Source organism: Zonotrichia albicollis, chromosome 4 (assembly GCF_047830755.1).
Source record: "Zonotrichia albicollis isolate bZonAlb1 chromosome 4, bZonAlb1.hap1, whole genome shotgun sequence".
NCBI classification, from domain to species: Eukaryota; Metazoa; Chordata; class Aves; order Passeriformes; family Passerellidae; genus Zonotrichia; species Zonotrichia albicollis.
In genome coordinates, this window is record NC_133822.1 from 49,107,321 (window position 1) to 49,127,925 (window position 20,605).

Genomic DNA, 20,605 nt, shown 5'->3' on the forward strand with positions numbered 1-20,605 from the left:
ACTGGAATTGGAGAGCATGGGGCAAGAGAGGTAAGGTGGCTAGCTGGGAGCCAGCAGGGATCTGGGTGCAATCTTCACCTTGCACCATATGTGAGTTAAGAAGCCATGCTGAGAAACTCAGTTTATTAACAAAGATGTAGCATGGGGCAAAAATAACTCACCTGTGTCTGGCCCAAGTTGGAAACTGGATTGTGGTGCTGCATCACACAGATGGATTGCCTTGACTTGGCACTAGCTCAGGCCTCTTTTCTCTGTCTTTGTTGTACATGCAGATCTTACTCAGTTTTTGTTGGCTAGGTGAACTCCCTGCAGGCTCCATTATTATGTATTTATTATTTTTATGCTGATAAATTGTGGACATCTGTTCTGAAATGGACCTTCCAGTGTTAGATGGGGTGTAAACTACCCAAATAAGTGCAATCTACTGCTTTCTCAAGGGAACTACATGAAGAATTGTAGGTCAGAAGCATGACTTCAGAGCTGCTAGCTTTTTGCTGTGATCTGTTAGTAAGTACTGAGAAGTTTCCCATTTTTCTTCTCACTTCTTCAGTGCCAGAGTCAGTGAAGGAACTGACTCTCAGTAACAGAAGCACAGAAGATCTGCAGGTAACTTGGTCAAAGGCTGAGGGGGATGTTGATAAGTATGAGATTCAGCTCCTCTTCAATGATATGAAGATCTTCCCACCCATTTTCCTTGGGAACACCATTGAGGAGTATTGGTTCACAGCTCTGACTCCAGGACGTCTATACAAAATTCTTGTTTTGACCATCAGTGGAGATGCACAGCGTGCTACTTTCATAGAAGGCCTGACAAGTAAGAAATAATGTGGTATTTAAAATATGTTTAGGCTTTTCTGGAATGAACCACTCAAAATCAAGGGTGAGCCATGATTATATTCAAGCTATGTAACACTGGCTCAGAGACAGCAGTTGTCATTGAAAATCACACTGGCCAACACCCATGCTTAATAAAAAAGTGTCGCATTTACTAACACTTGATCGTTGGCAGACAATCTGATTTGTATTGAGATGTCAGCATTTAGGTTTCTGCTATTCCCATGCATGCCAGTTGTTTGCTTAGTGTCTCTAGTTAAATCACTTACTTATTTTACACCTCTGTTTACCTTCCTGAAGTGAATGATTGAGATAATGATGGAGAAATTACTAACTGAGGGTACCTAAAGAGCCTTTATTTTTTGAGGTGATTTTAAGGCATCACATGGACAAGAGGGAGATTATACATAGAACTGTGTTTCTAATAATCCCACACAAATGTTTACAACTTTACTTGTGTTTACCCGTGAATGACATTATTTGTACCTGTAAACGATCTTTCTCTTTTGAATCACTTTTTTGTGGCCATAAAATAGGTAGAAATTAGGAAGCCTGAGTCAAACTGGAAATTTGTGAGCAGGTGCCTTTTTGTTCCCTGTTTTTTTCCAGTTCCAAGCAAGGTCCGAAACATTCATGTGTCACCTAATGGCATGACAAACAGTCTGAAAGTGAGCTGGACCCCTGGAGGTGGAGATGTTGATTCCTACACAGTGACTATATTTCAACAAAGCCATCAACTTGATTCTCAGAGTGTCTCCAAACACATCTCTGAGCACATGTTTCACAAGTTGGAAGCTGGGGAGCAGTACCAGGTGGTGGTGCGATCTAACAGTGGCACCTTGCACAACAGCTTAGCAGCTTTTGGGAGAACAAGTATGTTTTTCTTGAGACGACGAGAAAGTTGTATTTTATCTTCCCAGAGACTTACTCTTGTTTGATAATGTTTTATAATGTTTATGAATGTACCAAGGGCATGGGGACATTCACACTCCTGGGAAGTTTTTATCTCAAACATGAGTCATGATGTTGGCATGGGTCTGTTAATACCAGTGAGATGTGTCATTTCAGTAGCTTTACCTGGGTGAATGTGCATGGAATTCTATTCCAGCCCAGTCTCTTCCTTCATAGGATGAATGCAGTTCCACCCCTCTCATTTCCTATGCCTGTACCCATCTGACACATACATCCACTCCATGTAGGCAATTACTGTGTCCTAGCCGAGCCTATTGCATGGTCAAGGCTTGTTAGACAACATATTGCCCTAGTGTCCAGGGTGTCAGAACATACAAAACAATGCAATACCTTGTTTTTAATGTATCTTCTCTCTTTAGCACTTGCATTTGTTATCTATGGCCTTGACTTTTGTGCAGCAGCTGCTGGCTAACATTTTCTATTTTGGGCTACTATTTTGCACCAATTTACCACTTCTTTATTTTTCATATTCCTTTCTTAACTGTTTCAGTCAGCTCATTTCACTCTCCTTCTCCATCTTTTCATGATAGTCTGTATATATCTGTTGCTTCTCCATTCCCAGTTCAGATATCCATGATACTCTGTAACTTCATCTGTTTGAATTTATGTCTAGGAGTTAGTTGTTTGCATAAACATATGCACAGACATTTCTTTTCCCACAAGTGAACCTGCAAATGTATAGAGTTATGTTCTGTTAATTACTTTATTCAGATTTGTGTATTGAATGGTCTGTATTTCACCTGGTAATATCCTGCCTTTAATTGTTGCTTCCAGTTCCAGCCTCTGTCCAGGAATTATTAGCCCATCATGCATACAGCAGTCATTCCTTGTTAGTGACCTGGCAGAAAGCTCCTGGTGTAGCTGAAAGATATGACATTCTGCTCTTGAATGAGCAAGGAATCCTCCTGAGTAACAAATCAGAGCCAGCTACTGCCAAACAACACAAATTTGAAGATTTACTAGCTGGCAAGAAGTATAAAATACAAGTTTTGACGGTCAGTGGTGGACTCTTCAGTAAGCGTGCAGAAACTGTTGGCCGAACAGGTAATTAGAACATCTTATGTTTCCCTCAGTCAGATATCATTAAATACATGAACCATCTGTATATTTTGATTCTACAAAGATTCTGGTAAGGTACAGACTCTGGATGTTTATGCATCATTTTTCCTAATACATGCTTTATATGTGAATCTGAACTTTATTATCATAATAATGTGACCATGGTTCATAATAAGGGTATTAAATCAAAATGCTGAATGCTTCCCTCTGTCTTTTGTGGATATACCTGAATGCTTTATTGTCATCAAGTTTTTAATTCACAGTCTCAAGGTTCTTAGTGTGGGATTTTATGCAAATACACACTTCTAAACTCAAGGCCAAGTCTTGCTTGCAGTCTTTACTGATTTATAGCTTCTTGTAGAAGCTAATGGACAGTTCTCTGTAAGCATGGTCTAGAGAATCAGGCCTTCTGGGAAATAAAAATACTATATTGGGGAGAATCAGTGTCATTTCATAAATGCTTTCCTCTTGTTTTTGATAGTTGCTGTTGATATTACTTAACTAACCACTTGTGGCTTAATTGAAATGTGTTACCGCCATGAGTTTATTAAAGCCATGAGTTTATTATTAAAAATGAATTTATTATTCAACTTAGTGCCTAAACTCTGATATTTACTCTTACCTTCTTTTCAGTTCCAGCAGCTGTTACAAATCTGAAAGTCACAGAGAACACCACTGACCGACTGTCCTTCAGCTGGACCACCTCTCAAGGGGAGCTTGATTCGTATGACATCTTCCTGTACAATCCAGACAAGTCCCTTCATGACAGGATTTCAGGAGAGCAGCATCTCCAGCAGTGTTCATTCCAGAACCTGCGTCAAGGCAGGATGTATCGAATGGTGATTGTTACACACAGTGGAGACCTCACTAATGAGTCATCTGTCTATGGAAGAACAGGCAAGGACATCTAAGAAAACTATCTGTCACCAGTGGTGCTCGTGGGGGATACCAGTGAGCTGGTCTGAGTCTGATGCTCATACTAGATTAGAGCAACTATTAGAAGTATCCAAATCATGTCTAATATGTAAAAAGCATTAGATATATAAAAAGATAAATTCTGAATGATGGAGTTACAGCAGGAAAAATGAAGTGAAGAGCCGTACAACAGTTCCCAGGAGCTCATGTCAGAAGAAAGACATCCCAGTGTATGCTCCCTAAGTAGGAAAATGGCTGTCTCCCGTCCTAAAAGCAATATTGGCCTGAGTGGATAAAGCAAAAAGCAAAACAAGTAGGGTTAATGGGATAGCCAATCTATCTAACCAGAGAAATAAAACTTGTTTCTCATGGGAAGCTCTGGCTGCAGCTCTGTGTTTGTTCAGCCATTGTGGGATGCAGTTTTCTAAGCAGCTCTAGCAGCTGTGGCATTCTGTGAAACCTTTCTTTATTCTCCTGTGGCACCATATAGGAACCTATCTGTGGGACTACGTCTGCACAGTGGTACAGTTTTTCAGCTACCTCAGAAATGGGTAGTTCCAAATACTAACTAGGAAAAATCTGCTTAACATTTGCAAAACTATCCACTATAACCATTGCAACCTCTTTTGGTAACAGTGGCAGTTCAAAACAATAAAGGAAGCTACTGAGATATGCTTTATGCTTTTCAGCCAGCTGTGGTGTCTGTCTGGTTTATAAAATGACAGTCATTACAGGACAAATATAAGGTCTGCTTTTTGCTTCTTCTCATCCAAAGGATGTTCTACATAAAGTAATATTCATTCCTCCTTTTTTTTCAGTACCAGCCCCAGTTGTTGGTCTCAAGGCATCCAACCGAAACATGACAGACAGTCTGTGGTTCACTTGGGGTCCAGCAGCAGGAGATGTTGACTTCTATGAGCTGAATCTTTACAACCCAAATGGCACACAGAAAGAAACTGAGCAAATGGAAGATCTGGAGGAGTGGCATTTCCAGGGGCTCATTCCTGGCAGAAAGTATACTTTGGTTGTGGTGACTCACAGTGGTGAGCTGACCAACACAGCAAATGCTGAAGGAAGAACAGGTATGGAAGTTTTTTTTTTTGTCCCATCTGTTTGAATTAATTAGTTCACAATTATGCAACAGACTTGTTCTGAGGGAAGATTTATTATAAGAGTCATTGAAGATATAAAGATGAGGGATAACCTTAAGAGCATTAAAACAATGGAATGTGAAAGAAAAGCAGTCAGCACTGTTTTTCTTTCAAAGGCTCAGGAATATGTCACAACTGTGAAAGTCGCCATCATCAGCACAGGTGCAGTAACTGGCTGAGTATGTGAGATAATACAAACTACTTTGTGATGCATGAAGAAAATAATCCATGTTTCATTTTATTTGTCTTGTGTAAAAATTTGTTAAGAATCTCTTTTTCTTCTTTCCTTTCCCCCCCCCTTTCTGCATAGCACCCAGCCCTCCTAACACTGTGTCATTTACCGATGTTGCAAACACTTCTTTATCAATCACTTGGCTGGGTCCTCCAGACTGGACAGACTATGATGATTTTGAGGTGCAGTGGCTTCCAAAGGATCCCCTCACAGTATTCAATCCGTACAGCAGCAGCAAATCCAAAGTACGCATCATCTATGGCCTGCGACCAGGGAGGCTCTATGAGTTCAGTGTCAGAACTGTCAGTGGCAACAGCTGGAAGACATACAGCCAGTCACAGTCTGCAACTGTGAGAACAAGTAAGTAAAAATTTCCCTTGCACCCTAACACTCAGCTGAAGAAGATGCAAAACTGTAAAATATTACAAAATTCCTTCTGCAATCAGTAATTTACATTAATAAATTCATGAATGACAGTGATGAATTCAGCTAGATTCTAAGCTCTTGCTGTGTGCAAGGTCAGCTGTTTAAAGACTGATAATGGACATACATTTATAATCTTCACATCCAGAGTCAAGCTGTTTGGTTGCAGAGCCTGAATCACTCAGTTTCAGGGGTAAAATAAGGCTGAATATCCAAACTTCTCTGGTGGTAGTATATTGAAATAATCATGTTTCTGAATGATAAGACAGGAAGGATGAAAGAAACTGTGCTGTACTAGATTTGAAACTGGAAACAGTGTCTCACTGCTCTGCATTTCTGCCCATGTCTGTGAATCTGTTTCAACTCTAGCTGTCTCTAGCAACTTCAGTAAAAGGCTGATTTGAAAAAGTGACATGAAATTGTAAAAATAACTGAGTAGTGGCAAATCCTCATGTTATTTGTGGTGGGATTCAGCTCTAAATTGACATCTATGTTTAGTAAGCTATATACTCTTTAATACAGCATAATAATTAAATTTTCTTCTGTACTTAATCACTTAAATGTAGATGCCTGCCATCTGAGACTGAAATCCTGTTTTTGTTACAGGTTACATGATATAAATGGTGCTCCCATATTACATGGATGAAGCATATTTCTATGTTATGTTTTAGTAATATGGACACATCACATGCTGCCCAGGAAACCAGATCTGTCATGAGATGACAGTATCAGTATTTACTGATATAAGTGACCACATGAAGCCTCCAAATAAGTTGTAACAACTTTCTAGAAATCCATTTCTTTGTGGTGTTGCTGTTCATGTTAAGACTTCATCAAGTAGGACTGAAGTCTTTTTTCCTTGTTTTCAGAATTAATTACTGGAGATTCACAATGCTAATGGGGCGGATGTCACTAGATCTGATTTCAGATGGCTAAAATGAGTTAGACAGCCTTACATAATAATCAGGCAGCACACATTTGCAGGATAACTGGGAATTCTGAGTCCCAGCCTCCTGTTCTGATCTGATGGTTGATGCAGAATCTAGGAGCTGTAGTGTGAGCAGAGAGTGTGTGACACTTCTCCCTTTTCCCGCTGAGTTTCAACTTCTCAATATTTCTCTAGAGCCAGACAAGATACAAAGCCTCCACTGTCGGCCCCAAACCTCTACTGCCATCGCGTGTTCCTGGACTCCTCCTGATTCTGACTTTGATGGCTATAGCGTTGAGTGCAAGAAGATGGACACCCGTGAAGTGGAATTTTCTAAAAGGATAGAAAAAGACAAATCTCTGCTTAATATTATGACCCTTGTTCCCCACAAGCGATACCTGGTGTCCATCAAGGTGCATTCTGCAGACATGACGAGTGAAGTGGTTGAAGACAGCACCATCACAATGATTGATCGTAAGTGCAATTCAGAGTTGCCCTGAAGACAGGCACTGAGCAGCAATAAGCAATTGCTCGTGTTACTTAGACAGTAAAAGGAGTTCTGAAGTCCACAATTGCCACTGTGCGGAGTGGTGGCCAAAGTAGACTGAACCCATTCTTTGGTCTCTGTTGTGACAGACCATGCAGGATTTTGACTATATTGCCTCTCATTACATTGCCAGACCCAATTATTTGGCTCATTCATTAAATATAGCCTGAGAAACATAAATACTTTGTCCTCATCATCACATGCCTTGTTTTCATCGGTTGTCTTCATGCTTGCTTCTTGGCTTTCTGCATCTGGCCGTCTGTACCCCTTATTGATGGTAGCCATCCTCAGCACAAATATCCATCAATAAGAACATTGGATTGTAGTACCACATTCTCTTTTGGCATCTATAGACTCTTCTGAGGTGCTACCTGGCCAAATCACCTGCAGGACTTTTACCTGAGGGAGGATCCAGATATCTATAGCATGTGCTTTGAAATAAATTCTTCCATTTCTCTACCCATAGGCTGCTGAGTGGAATGTATCAGTAGCATCTGCTGGTACCTCTGCACTGCCAGGCATCACTGCAGTCAACAGCCTGCCACTGCTGACCCTAGAGCTGCCCCAGATTTTACACTACATCAGGATTCAGTGGCACAGCACAGTGCAGAAGCCTGCACTGTTCCAGGGCTAAACTTAAAAATGAGAGGAGAGCCAGGAGTCCTATATTCAGGGACGCCTCTGTAGCTGCTTTTTAAAAGCCACGTTTGTGTGAAATGCTAGATCACAAAAATTATGTTTGCTTTGGGAGCTATTGAGCTAAGCTAGAGTTCAGTCACCAAACTGCCTTCTCCTTTGCCCCTCAGTTGCATTTTAATCTCCTTCCTCTATCACAAAGGATACTACAAATCCAGATGTAAGACCTAGTTATTCATGTCATAAGAGGTGAGACTGAGTTCTGCTTGAAGGTTTGCTGGTCATGTTTATTCTTATTTGGTTTATGTTCATGTTTGTTTATTGTCACTTCCTTGTTTTGAACACTGCTCCTCTCCCAGACCCTGGTTAACACTGGAGGCCCTACCTCAAGGGAGCAAAAAAAATTGCAGCTAGACTTCATAGATGTAAGAGGTCTAGCTAAAAAGCATATAAATGTGTGAATTTTTGGATCTTTTGGCATTCTAAAAGCTTTTGAAATTTAGCCTTCTGCTCACAGTTTTTATATGTTTCCCATATGTGCAATATAGTTTCGGTACTACAGATTTTTAAAAGAATCAGTAATGTAGTTACTTAAAATCCCCACCTTTGCTGCACTTTCTTCCCTGTGAACTTCACTTTCCAATTTACTTCTACTATGTCAATGTTCAAAGTATAGTTTTGTATCATACAAAGAACATTTCCTATGGAGATTCTGCAGTCAGTCTAGAAAATGGTACTCTGTAGTTGAGTGTTCTGTCTGGCTAACCCTGGCTGTTCCTCTGGAAAAGAAAGCAGAAATATATATGCTTGAAATAGGTAATTTCTATAGTGAGTATGTTAAGTGGCCTCCAAATGCTTGGCTTAAAACTGTGTTGTTTTCAGCAGCTACAATTTCTGCTTTCATAGGCTTGACACAATTTTAATGCATTTCCATGTGGGCTTCTGCAGGAATTCATACTGAGGAGGTGTCACTCCTATTATGGTGAACACACTGCTGGCTTGTTTCATCTTCTGGCAGTTTCACTGTCAGAGGTGAAGACGCTTTGTTGATTGCTAAGAGAGTGGAATCAGAAACTTAGGTCCAGGCAACCAAGATTTATTATAAATTGCATTTTCCTTATTAGGTCTAGCTCACAGCAAGTACATAGGTAATGCCTTTTCTCTATTTTGTATTTATTTTTTATTTATTTAATCATTCAGGTCCTCCTCAGCCACCTCCAGATGTACGAGTGAACAAAAAAGAGGTGCTGATTACCAAATCCTCCATCAACTTCACTTTTAACTGCAGCTGGTTTAGTGATACTAATGGAGCTGTGAAGTACTTTACTGTGGTTGTGAGGGAGGCTGATGGTAAGTGTCATGATTTAATGCTATTCTCTCCATAGCCAATAAAATTTCCATGGGGAAGTACATCGCTATCACTGCACAGCAACAGGGTTTCTCCTCATCTAATGGCTGAGTGTCATACAGGTTTTGGATCTATACTTCCTCCTTAGCCTGAGGATGTAGAGAGTCCTATTCTCAGAGAGTCTGTAGCAGCTACAGAGCTCAGAGAGAAGCAGTACTCTAGATTACACTGTCATGTATGTTCAGACTATTTTTGTAGTCGAAGGCTTATGTTGGTTGCCATTGCCAGTGAACACAGATCTGTGCCTTGCTGTGCATAGATTTTGAAAGGTAGTTTAAATGTTAGGTGTGAGCACTAAAAGGCAACCCCTTTGGAGAGTCTGAGTAAACCATGCGGAGAAACCACAGGTCTGCCAGGTGATGTCTGCTAACTGAAGAAAATGACTTTGCATGCAGCACTATAAAGCAGAACAGAAGTGGATTTTGTGACATGCATGTGAACCTCCCTTTCTACAGCTGACCTATTGTTGAGATGTGTGTCTGCCAAATCAGATACATGTCTCAACAATTTATGCCTTGTTTTTAGAAGTGGCTTTATTTACTGGCATACCAGGACATATTTTGTGACCTTTATGAAAGTTTCTTAATCTCTCTGTCCATCAGCCCTTAGAAAAAAAAAAAAAAAACAGATAATATTTCCACTGTCTGCTTTGTCATGTTTGGGCAAACTATAAAGCTCTTTGAGAAGGACTACTCATTGCCATAGCTTTGCCTATCTGAGTCTCTTCCAGTATTGGGAATTTACATTCAGGGGGTCCCTGCAATTTGCTACTATAGTTTTTCTCTATATACAGTAGAGTTGTCAGTTTATGGGTTTTTTTATTTCTTTTTAAAATAGCTAGTAGTAGGATCCAGGAATCTGGATCACAAAAACTCCCAACAGCAGCGCAGGAAAAAAGTCATAGCAATTGACCTGTGCATGCCTATTGCAGCAAAAGTTGCACTGAGGACTTGTGAGGAAATCTGCCTAAAAAAATAATAGAAAGGTTGGTACTAGAAACAAGGTACTCTAACCATTGTAGCTTTGTATTCATGAGGTAGCCTCCAAGAAATAGAAAATTGGATAAGAACATGTCTGTCAAGAGCTTGAACCTATAAACCTCATAACATTAATGGCTGTGGCATCTAAACATTCTGTCTTTCTCTGCACATGGCGTAGGCAGTGAAGGACCAAAGCCCGATGAGCAGCACCCGTTACCTTCCTACCTGGACTACAAACACAATGATTCTATACGCATCTACCAGACAAATTATTTTGCCAGTAGCTGTGCTGAAAACCCTGACAGTGACTACAAAAGCTTTGACATTAAGCTTGGAGGAGAAATGGAAAGTCTGGGAGGAAAGTGTGATCCAGATCACCAGAAATTCTGTGATGGACCTCTAAAGCCTCGAACTGCGTACAGGTTAGACTCATATTGGTAGTTGTGCTCTTATATTAGGCTTGGTGTCATCTGGGTGCCTCATCCACTTGAGCTTCAGTAGATTAGTGACTGCATTGTACAATGTTGTTTGTGTTTCACTGCAAATTTATGAAAGCTTTATTATCCATGGCCCTATTCCATAGGTAAGAACCTGTCATCCACTAGCATAGGAATGATATGATTAGTTATGCACAAAATTCTATGCAGTGAATAGGTTTATTTATTTACATCAACTTGATGGGAAGCTCTCCTATTGCTGCTCAACATTTCTTTGGAAAGACTGAAGACAAGTGGCTAAATTAAGGGAAGAAGAAGACAAGCATGCTTCACTCAGTCTGGCAGAACTACCCCACTTGTTCTTTTGGAGCAAGCTAGAAAAAACTGGAGGCCATTCTATCCTGTGGCACCATTCTCAGGCTCCAGAGCTAGGTCCAGGTTAGCTGTAGGATGTAGAAGAGGATGACTGCCAAGACCAGCCTCAGCAGTTACACTGGCTGTGAGACCAAACATGAGCTCCAGTGTGGCTCAGTGACACCCCCCCCCCCAAGCAAATGCTGTCCCAAGAGACCTGCAAGCTGCTTACTGAAAAGCCACTGGACAGAAGACACCTGCCAAGGGGTATCCATTGTGCCTCTCAGCTTCATCATCATTAAAATAGTGCTAGCCTACTATAGGCTGCTCTCATTAGTGCACATTTCCCAAAACTTCAATCTGGGAAATGCCCACATTACCACGAGAGCAAAGAGGACTATGACATTTATCCATTAGCACAGTCATGCCCAGCCAAGTGAAGGGAAAGTGTGTCCTCCCCGAGAAGCATTTCTGAGTCCTCTCTCCTCTGCAGCTTCTGCTAGTCCTGCCTTTAGACATGGTCAGGCTGCGTGTGCCTGCAGCCAGAGCCCCATCTGTTACCTCTGCCAGGGTACCTCAGGGCCCTCCACCTGTACTGGCTGTAGTCTCCCATATTTAACTCAGGGATCAGTATTATTAATTAGTTAGAAAACTGATTAACTCAGGTGTCTGTATTAAGAATTATCTGTGGTCAGTGGAAACAGTGGAAAGGTTTTCCTTGTCTCAAAGGGGCAAATGAGTTTTTACTTTTCTGCTGTTGGTTCTGAACATCTGATAAGCCATTTTTTTACTGTATTTTCTAGAATCAGCATACGAGCTTTTACTCAGCTTTTCAGTGAAGACCCAAAGGAACTTCCTAAACCGCTCTTTGCAGACACCTTCTTCTCTTTACCGATCACTACAGAGGCAGGTTGGTTTCAGGCTGGTCTCAGTGACTGTGCCATGTGATTACATATTGTGCCTAAGAGTACTCTGGCATCTAGAGCTATTTGTAAGGAGTGGAACAAAGCTTGTTGTACGTGTCCTGAGAGCTGCTCCGAGAGGAAACTGACTTAGCTTATCTGCCTCTACTGGAAAATTCAGAGGACTGCTTGACAGAGCTGCTGAAAGTAGAGAAAAGGAAAAATGCTCAGTGAGGCTATCACCAAGAAAGCTTCTAACTGCAAGAGAACCACTCCCATGTAATGGAGTTTTTGCTTTCTTTTACTGTGGTTGGGAGTGAAAAATTTTGTTTAATGGTTTGAAAAAATGAGGACAGAAGGTCAAGGCCAGGTTTTAGCTAAGTGTTTTAATGCCTTAGATTTCCTTGTATTTAGCCATTTTCTTCAGCTGATAATAACAGAACCCCTGAAAGTTATTGATTCTCTGATTCTTTTGATCCTTTCCTCAAGATACATAAATACACTGTTTTGTTCTAGAGCCTCTCTTTGGAGTTATTGAAGGTGTGAGTGCTGGCTTGTTTCTGATTGTGATGTTGGTGGCTGTTACTGCTTTATTTGTCTGCAGACAAAAAGTTGGGTAAGCTGACTCCCTTTGTCAGTCTCCGTTATTGAAGTCATGTCAAATTATATTCACCTAAGTAATACAATTTATTAGGTATAGCTAAAAATTGGATTGATGCACTGAACTGTTCAACAGACAAAACCTATGTTCCCCCAAATTTTGTACACACTAAGTATACAAATAATGATTTGCAAATTAAGGAATCTATATATGCTTAATTCAAATGGTGTCAGAATTATGTCATAGAGGATCCTTGTAACTTTTAGTTTGCAGTAGGAGTCTGAATAGTTCTGAATAAAAAATGGTTTATCATTCAAATTTTATCTTCTGGGAAAAAATGTATTTTGTCAAAAAATGAAGTGTTTCACATTAATTGCATCTGCATTGTAGATGGGAAGCTTTTGAAACTGTTCATTTAGACTTTATCATTTCAATTCAAAAATACTGAAATGTGGCATTACCTCAGTGTCCAAAATATTAGTTCAAACTTTGCTTCTCATTTTTTGTCAGTTATAGTTGTATGTTTCACATTACAGATGAATCTTAAATAGTGAACTTACATATTTTTAAAAAATTAGATACTGTATGTTGACTGAAAATCTTTATCCATTTAAACTATTTTGCATGACTGAGAAATGTGAAATTCTTTGTAGTTTCTGAAATTAGAAAAAAACCTCAACATTTCCAGTGCATGGGAAACACTGCAAGTCTGAAATTTAGTTCTTTTACTGATACAAAATTAAGTTGATATGTTTTTGAATTTGTCAGAATTTCAGATTGAAACAAAATCTATTTTCTGACTAGTCATGGCTTTTAGCCAAAATGGATAAACTTCATTATAGAATGCTCTTTCTTGTTGTGAGTTATATATCCAGCAGGATGGCAGTAATACTGCTATTGTTTTCCCACATCAGATGTAAAGAGAAAGTGTTCTCTAAGGGAGATGTCTTGAAGGAGGAGATGGCAGCAAAAAGATGAAAGGCAACACTAGCTGTGTGGAGTGAGTGCCATTTCTGTGGCTTTCCCAGAGCCTGTTGTGGTTATGCCGCTCACTCTTGCCATGAATGTGGGCATCTGCTACAGGCCTGGTCTGCAGAGTGGATGTGCTGGAAGCTGTAGACCTTTTACAGCTCTGCAAATCTACCTCCATGTTCCTCCACATGTAGAGAATCAACTGATTTAGGGTCCATCTTAGCACAGGGCACCCTCCTTAATGATGGACTGGGCTGTGAGTGTTTCAACAAGAAAACTCTGAGCCTGAGCTAAGAGCAGTGTCACAGGATCAGAACCAAAAATCAAAACACATGGAAAATGGTAAACTGCAAAAAAAGAAATTTAAGAAAGTATAACTTATGTCATTGCCAGCACTTACCAGTTTCAAAACTTAATGATATAACAGAATATCTTCTTTCTGTTCCAGCAATGGCCATGAGAGACCTACAGCGAGGCTGAACATTCGCAGAGACAGGCCACTGTCAGTCCATTTGAACTTGGGGCAAAAAGGGTAATGTAAAAAGTTTGGTTTTTTAACATAGCATTGTGGTTGAACAGAGCCATCTGATCACTTACTGATGAAGTGTTTCTTTTTCTTTTGAAATAATTTTCAGATACCGGAAAACTTCCAGGTAAAAAGAAAAAATTAATACCTAAAACCTTCTTGGTAGCCAGCTGGATAAATTATGACTGTGATTCATCCTGTGATTTTCTTCCTCCTGTTGAATATTTCAGTCCGATCAAAGTCAGTCACTTTGAAGCACACTTCACCAAACTTCAAGCAGACTCCAACTACCTTCTGTCCAAGGAGTATGAGGTGGGATCCTAACCTAGGCAAAGGACTTGCTTTGTGAAGGGATGGGCTGACTGAGTCAACTGGTTAATGTATTAGAAAGGCCTGCATTTGTTTGTATTATTTACACAAATCCAAAAAAGATGGAGCATTTCATTTGAACTCCACTTGTCCATGTGCAGAAACCAGCTCTTCATTAGGCATGTTCTGGTTGGCAGCCTCTGCCTGATACTTGTCTGGCTGAGATTAGGAGCATTTGTTTGTATGGCACATCTGTGGGATAAAGTATGGAAGGTACCCACCAGCCATGCACTTGCTTTAAAACAGTATGATTACCTATGTAATTTCAGTTTGTTTTTTTATAAAAAAGCACCTGGTTTTCTGTCCATGGCCTTTGATAGCTGATGAACACTATTTCCCTTTGTGTTGTCTTGTCCTTTAATTATTTTCACTTCACATTTTATTCCTATTCCTTTTTTGCAGGACTTGAAAGATGTGGGTCGAAACCAGACATGTGACATAGCACTTCTGCCAGAGAACAGAGGGAAAAATCGATACAATAATATATTGCCCTGTGAGTTTTAGCTTTGGTTGTGTAATATTGCATCACACTAGCTATTTTTCACTTCTTTTTCAGCAAGCCTAGTGGAAAAGAGTGCAGGCAATCCCTTTCCTCCTTTCTGTCCAAGATGAAATATCTGTGCCAGCTCAGGTTCTTGTGCTAGGAGGCAGATGATGCATGGCCCTGAATGGCTTCACACAGATCAGTAATTTAATTTCACACTAGAGGTGTAATGACTAGCATTCAGTCCAGGGAGAAAAAGCTCCAGCTATTAGGGGCATTCAGTCACTGCTGATAACAAGGATAGTAGAAATAACAGTAGGATTTTTTACATGGAGTATCATCCATTCAGTGCTCTTTGACAGCCTTGCCAAATCTTTGTTCTTCAGTGTACACTAAACCTACTATACAATATAGAGCTAGTGTGATTCTGCATGGCAAGGTGTGTAAGTTAACCTTGTTCCTCTCAGGCAAGACCCGTCTGTTGTTGAGAGTTTCCCCCTTTAATCTCCCACCTGTCATTTTGGAGGTAGAACATTGAGGAGGAACACCACATAACTCACTGCTCCACATCCCCACTAACGGATGTGGCATGTGCTGGCAGCACAGCCTCTCCTGTGTCCTGCCTGCTCATGCCAGCAATGACACCTGACAGAGATCCAACATGGCACCATCTTATGAATCAGTGTCCTGGCACATCAGGCACTACATGTTTCTATACAGAGGGCCCTTCACCTACAGAAGATGTTTGGCCTGCTCAGCATTAGCTCAGAACACCACTGAAGTGCAACTGTTCTTTCAAGGGCAGAGCTGGGCACTACTTCCCAGTACACCATACTGCTGTTAGGATCAAAGGAGGATGCTATTTTGGCCCTTTTGTTGTCATAACAAATCCTATGCAGCTCAGCAGAGGAAATTCAGTATATTTATTTCATCCTTCTTACCCATCTATCTCCTAGTCTCTGGAACACTCCACAGCACTCACAGATTAAAGAGGCAGTAAAACCAGCAGTTATTCCTTATAAATTAGCTCTTCATATAAAATCTTGTAATAGTGCTGGCAGTCCTTTCACAAACACATTTCTGTAAGTGCTGAGAGGGAATGAAAATCAAGACCTAGCCCTGAGCCTCTTGTAATCAATTTCTTGCTAGATGATACATCAAGAGTGAAGCTTTCCAATGTGGATGATGACCCTTGCTCAGACTACATTAATGCAAGCTACATACCAGTAAGTGACTCAAGGGTGGTGTTTTACAGTCCTCCTTCCAGTGGTAATTTTTCCGTCATCTAAAACTGAATATAAAGCTGGATGGTTAAGGCTCCCCTCCTCCTTCCTTGATTCACTTGAGCTAAAAAAATAAGAACTCATTTTGTGGGTGTGCTGAAAGACTGTGGCTGACTACCATTAAGTTAATTGTGAGTGATTTACCCAGCACTTAAGGACACTTTCTAGCATTGCTGTAGTTATGTAAGATAGCAAGTCTAATTGGCCAAGGACATATTTTTAAAGGTCGCTGGTTTTATACAGTGTCCACAACAACTGTAGCTATCACTGCAGGTGGCATCCTCACTGTAGAGCTGTAGCTCATCCTGACAGCATTGGCACCTTGCAGGGTGACAAAACTGGCTGAAATTAAATTAATGCCCTTTTCCAAAGAGTTATGATTGATAATAGCAGTGGCTTTAGCAATCCAGATTTCAAGCCAGAACTCAGCTACTTTATTAAAAATGATAAATAAAACAAAAACCCCTAGCAGTTTTAAAAGTGCTTGGGACTGTGCTGAACACAAAAGAACAATGGAAAGCTTTGACTGTCATGTAAAGGACAGTATTTAGATAAACTGCCACCATCTCTTACTTCTCTCTGTTCCAATCAGTCACTTGCTTTTGGGTCCAAGGCAACAATTTAGCTTTCAAAACTATTGTCCCAGGAAGGGTTGCTGCAGAGCCCTGTCTGCAATCCCAAGCCTTATTCAGTTGTTAGATTTTTTTTTTCTGCCTTTTTGGAAACTAATGGAGTTCTCTTTATTTGCAGGGCAATAATTTCCGCAGGGAATACATAGCAACTCAGGGCCCTTTGCCTGGAACTAAAGATGAGTTCTGGAAGATGGCATGGGAGCAAAATGTTCACAATATTGTCATGGTAACCCAGTGTGTTGAGAAGGGCCGGGTAAGCAGTGACTCTTCTTTGTTATTAATGTCTGCTTTAACATCTATTAAAAGTTTTTGCTTCTTATTTTCATCACACTAAAGCCAAAAAGAGCCCAGTCAAAGAGATACACAGCATGAAGGAAAAGGTGTAATATAAAGACTGGAGACAGATGAAGGCTGTGAAATGAGGATACACAGACTGTCTCAAGATCATGCAACATGTCAAGGCTAGAATTAGGAACAGAGCTCAGTGCTTCTAGTCTCTAATCCAGTACTTTGTTCACTAGACAATTCTCTTCAGCATGCAGAAGGACAACCACCAACAAAAAGTGCCTGTACCACCAACAAAAAGTGCCTGTTTGTCACATCAACTCGGATGAACTTCTACTTTAAATATAAGCTCTGGAGAGCCAATGTTGATCAGTAAATACATCAAATTATCACTGATATATGTCCTAATGGAGTTAGCAAAGAGACCACTCATGCACTTAACACTCTTCCTGAATGCAGGTGTAGCATACCTCCCCAGGTATGACCACGTCCTGTCCCTTTGTAAGACAGTGACTAGATCTGTAAGAAGATTAAACAAACTTGAAGTAGTGATCCTCTAGTAGCACATATAGGGTCAGTTCCCCTCAGCTTACCATTTTTTCCTGAGGAGAGGGTGAAAGCCACCACAGAATAGGATATGTATCCTTCTGCATCTCACTGGTTCCAAGTGGGACCTTACTGCCATGTCTTAGCAAGAGGTGAGCAAGGGGCACTGGAGGCATGGCTCTCATCCCAGCAGAGATTTGAGAAGTGTTGCACAGAAAATATGCCCTATAAGAAGGCATCAATGAAGTGCTTCTCATTCCCTCCATCACAAATGAATTATGAGAACTTCCACTTCCTACCCCCATGCTAACCCATTCCCATGCCAGACCCTGCTTATTGACATGGCAGAGAGTTGCATCTCTCTCTGAATTCAGCTGCTGCCTTTCTTCCTTCATCCTCAGGCCCAAGAGGTCTGAAGTCTGCTTCTGCCAGTGCAGGATGGTGGCATTGTTTGTAGCTATTTTGACCACTAAATCTGTCTTTCCTTGTGTCCCTGCAGGTCAAGTGTGATCAATACTGGCCCCATGACCAGGATTCCTTGTACTATGGAGACCTGATTGTTGAGATGATGTCTGAATCAGTGCTCCCAGAGTGGACAATACGAGAGTTTAAAATCTGCAGTGTATGTTTGCATTTTTTTCTTTCCTGATTAATTGGCTTAAAACACTTGCAAGGCTAAATTAGGAAGGTTTATTCTGCTGTACCATAGTTGCATCATGCCTGACTACCCTCTGGTGGAAGCTGTAGCATTTTCTCTGTGGGTACCTGTTCTATGTGTCCCTTCCTCTCTTGTCCTGATGACCCACACTTTTGAATCCCAACAGGAAGAGCAGCTTGACTCAACGAGGCTCATTCGTCACTTCCACTACACTGTATGGCCGGATCATGGTGTGCCAGAGACCACCCAATCCCTGATCCAGTTTGTCAGAACTGTAAGAGATTATATCAACAGGACCCCAGACACAGGACCAACTATTGTACACTGCAGGTATGTGCAGCAGCAAAATGTCAGTGGGACAGAGCCCTTGTGCCTACCCTTGGGAAGATCCCAGATCTTCATCCCTGTTAGACTATGGGCAGCTGTAGAATCTGAGGGATAGCTGATGGTCTTAGGTTTCCAGAGACATCAGAGCAGTATTCCCAGGGCACATGCATTCACCCACAACCTCACCCTGGAGATGGCTCAAAAATTATTCTTAGAGAATCATTGTGTCTCTATGGTACCACTGCAGAGCATGAAAGTGTCAGCAGCTGCCGCTGCTCATCAGCTTTTGCATTCTTAAATTGCCCACATGCTGCTGTTGTGGCTTATCACTGGAATCACAAAGGGGTGTTTAAAAGGTAAGATATACCAGGGGTGAATCTGACTATGTGTGGATGTTGAGACTAGCTGACAGATCCATCCTTCCCCCATTCTGACTGAGATTCCCTTTTCCTACTGCCTTTTCATGCTCTTCTGCTTTTTCCATCCCTGGCAGTCACAGGACTGCAGTTTTCTCTCAGTTCTGTGGTGCACCACTACACTTGCGTAAAAAAACTGCAAAATTGAACTGCCTGATCTGTTATCCACTGGCCAGATAACTGCAGCAGAGTATAGGGCTACAGAGGGAGAAAGAGAGCAATTGGTGCTGTATCTTCTGATAAAGCCATATGTTCACTGGTCGTACCTGATTGTAGTATCTGAGCCCTCCACCATTATATGGACTGAGGCTTGTGTCTTACATGACCCTGCCTGTGTCTGCCTGGACAGCATGTGCTGCAGCATGTCAGATGTCTGCTGTGTCCCACAGCTGCAGCTCTGGAGAGAAGAGGTTTCAAAGTTAGTCAGGTGCAATCTTTCAGTGTATCTCAATGACTGGGTTAATCAGCAGAAAGCAGTGCAGTGCAGGCAGTAGCAGAGATACCTCTACCATTACTATCCTTTCTTCCTTCCTAAATAAATTACCTTATAAAGGGTTTAAAGACCCAAAGATGTCATTTGAACAACTTGCTTCTCACCCTGGAGATCTGAACTTCACAAAAGTATCACATGAAGATAGTGAATGCTTTAATCCATCTGCTTTTAAATCTCTTGGTTTATTTTCTTTTCCAGTGCTGGTGTTGGCAGGACTGGCACATTCATTGCACTGGACCGAATTCTGCAGCAGCTGGATTCGAAGGACACTGTTGACATTTATGCAGCAGTCCATGATCTAAGGCTTCACCGTGTTCACATGGTTCAGACAGAGGTAAGGTTTGGATAGCCTGCTACGCCTACAGTATGTAATAATCAGTCTCATCTTAAAGGCTCTCAAAGCACTTTGCACTTACTCCACTGTGAAATACGAGTTAAATATATTTTAGCTCTGTGAGAATTTCCAGTTCAAGTCTTTTTCCATTGGCTCTCTTAGAGAAGGTCCAAACCATAACAAGTTGCAGTTATGCTTCCTGTAGATTTCTCCTTTTTTTTGCCCAGGCCCATAATCACCCCAGCAGCATTATGCATCAGGCACTCAACAGCTCACAGTTGCTTCACTGCAGAGTCCAGTAAATGAGCTTTAAGTGGAGATAGGTCCTTCAGGGATGGGTTTGGAAGACAAGCCTAAACCAGACAGATAGGTTGGCATAATAGGAAAGAGGAATGCAGGACAGAGAAAATTAGATGTATGCAATTTTAAAACTCTGGCCACTGTGACCTTGTGCCTTTGCAGTTTATGTTTTTTTGAGCTGTTCTGTCATTTTCATTACAATGATTCTGGAAAGTTGACTGGCATTCTCCTAACATACTATGGAAAAGCAAGTACATTTGTTCTCGAAGTTTAGAAAAAGTAAATGTTTTGTATTTCTTTAGTGCTTTTAAAATGGCAAGAAAATCATGTAATACTGATAGAAGCTAAACATTTAGGAGCTGATTTAATAAAGGTGTTCACTTGTGGAGTTACTCTGTACATTTTCCCTGTGAACCGTTAAAAGAAGAATGAGAACAAGTTTGATGTGTCTGCCTGTGGCTTGATACTAATGGAGCTCTTTGCTGCAATTTGGAAACCAATGTGTCGGTGACAGTGTTTTCTGATAGATTAAATGTCTCATACGGGTATAAAGAGAGGCCCAGCTGGGAACACAAAACAAAGGGGCTCATGGAAATATCTT

At 41.0% G+C, this 20,605-nt stretch overlaps 1 protein-coding gene across 5 annotated transcripts in view; it reads left to right on the forward strand.

Moving 5' to 3' along the window:
- The window catches only part of PTPRB (protein tyrosine phosphatase receptor type B), a 62,572-nt gene that overhangs the window by 34,912 nt on the left and 7,055 nt on the right, over positions 1–20,605 (forward strand). For 4 of the 5 annotated variants that reach the window (XR_012580068.1, XM_074539729.1, XM_026797308.2 and 1 more), the window contains 20 exons: positions 551–814; positions 1,444–1,707; positions 2,581–2,850; positions 3,499–3,762; positions 4,599–4,862; positions 5,242–5,523; positions 6,710–6,988; positions 8,898–9,047; positions 10,264–10,507; positions 11,680–11,786; positions 12,295–12,394; positions 13,800–13,883; positions 13,987–14,004; positions 14,108–14,189; positions 14,649–14,739; positions 15,880–15,956; positions 16,764–16,898; positions 17,976–18,098; positions 18,301–18,464; positions 19,569–19,704. Coding sequence is in view for 4 of the 5 variants with exons in the window: in XM_074539729.1 (XP_074395830.1) it covers positions 551–814; positions 1,444–1,707; positions 2,581–2,850; positions 3,499–3,762; positions 4,599–4,862; positions 5,242–5,523; positions 6,710–6,988; positions 8,898–9,047; positions 10,264–10,507; positions 11,680–11,786; positions 12,295–12,394; positions 13,800–13,883; positions 13,987–14,004; positions 14,108–14,189; positions 14,649–14,739; positions 15,880–15,956; positions 16,764–16,898; positions 17,976–18,098; positions 18,301–18,464; positions 19,569–19,704 (3,398 nt within the window). In the remaining variant the exon portion in view is untranslated. The remainder of the gene's footprint in view (positions 1–550; positions 815–1,443; positions 1,708–2,580; positions 2,851–3,498; positions 3,763–4,598; positions 4,863–5,241; positions 5,524–6,709; positions 6,989–8,897; positions 9,048–10,263; positions 10,508–11,679; positions 11,787–12,294; positions 12,395–13,799; positions 13,884–13,986; positions 14,005–14,107; positions 14,190–14,648; positions 14,740–15,879; positions 15,957–16,763; positions 16,899–17,975; positions 18,099–18,300; positions 18,465–19,568; positions 19,705–20,605) is intronic. The other variant, XM_074539730.1, reaches the window with a different exon arrangement.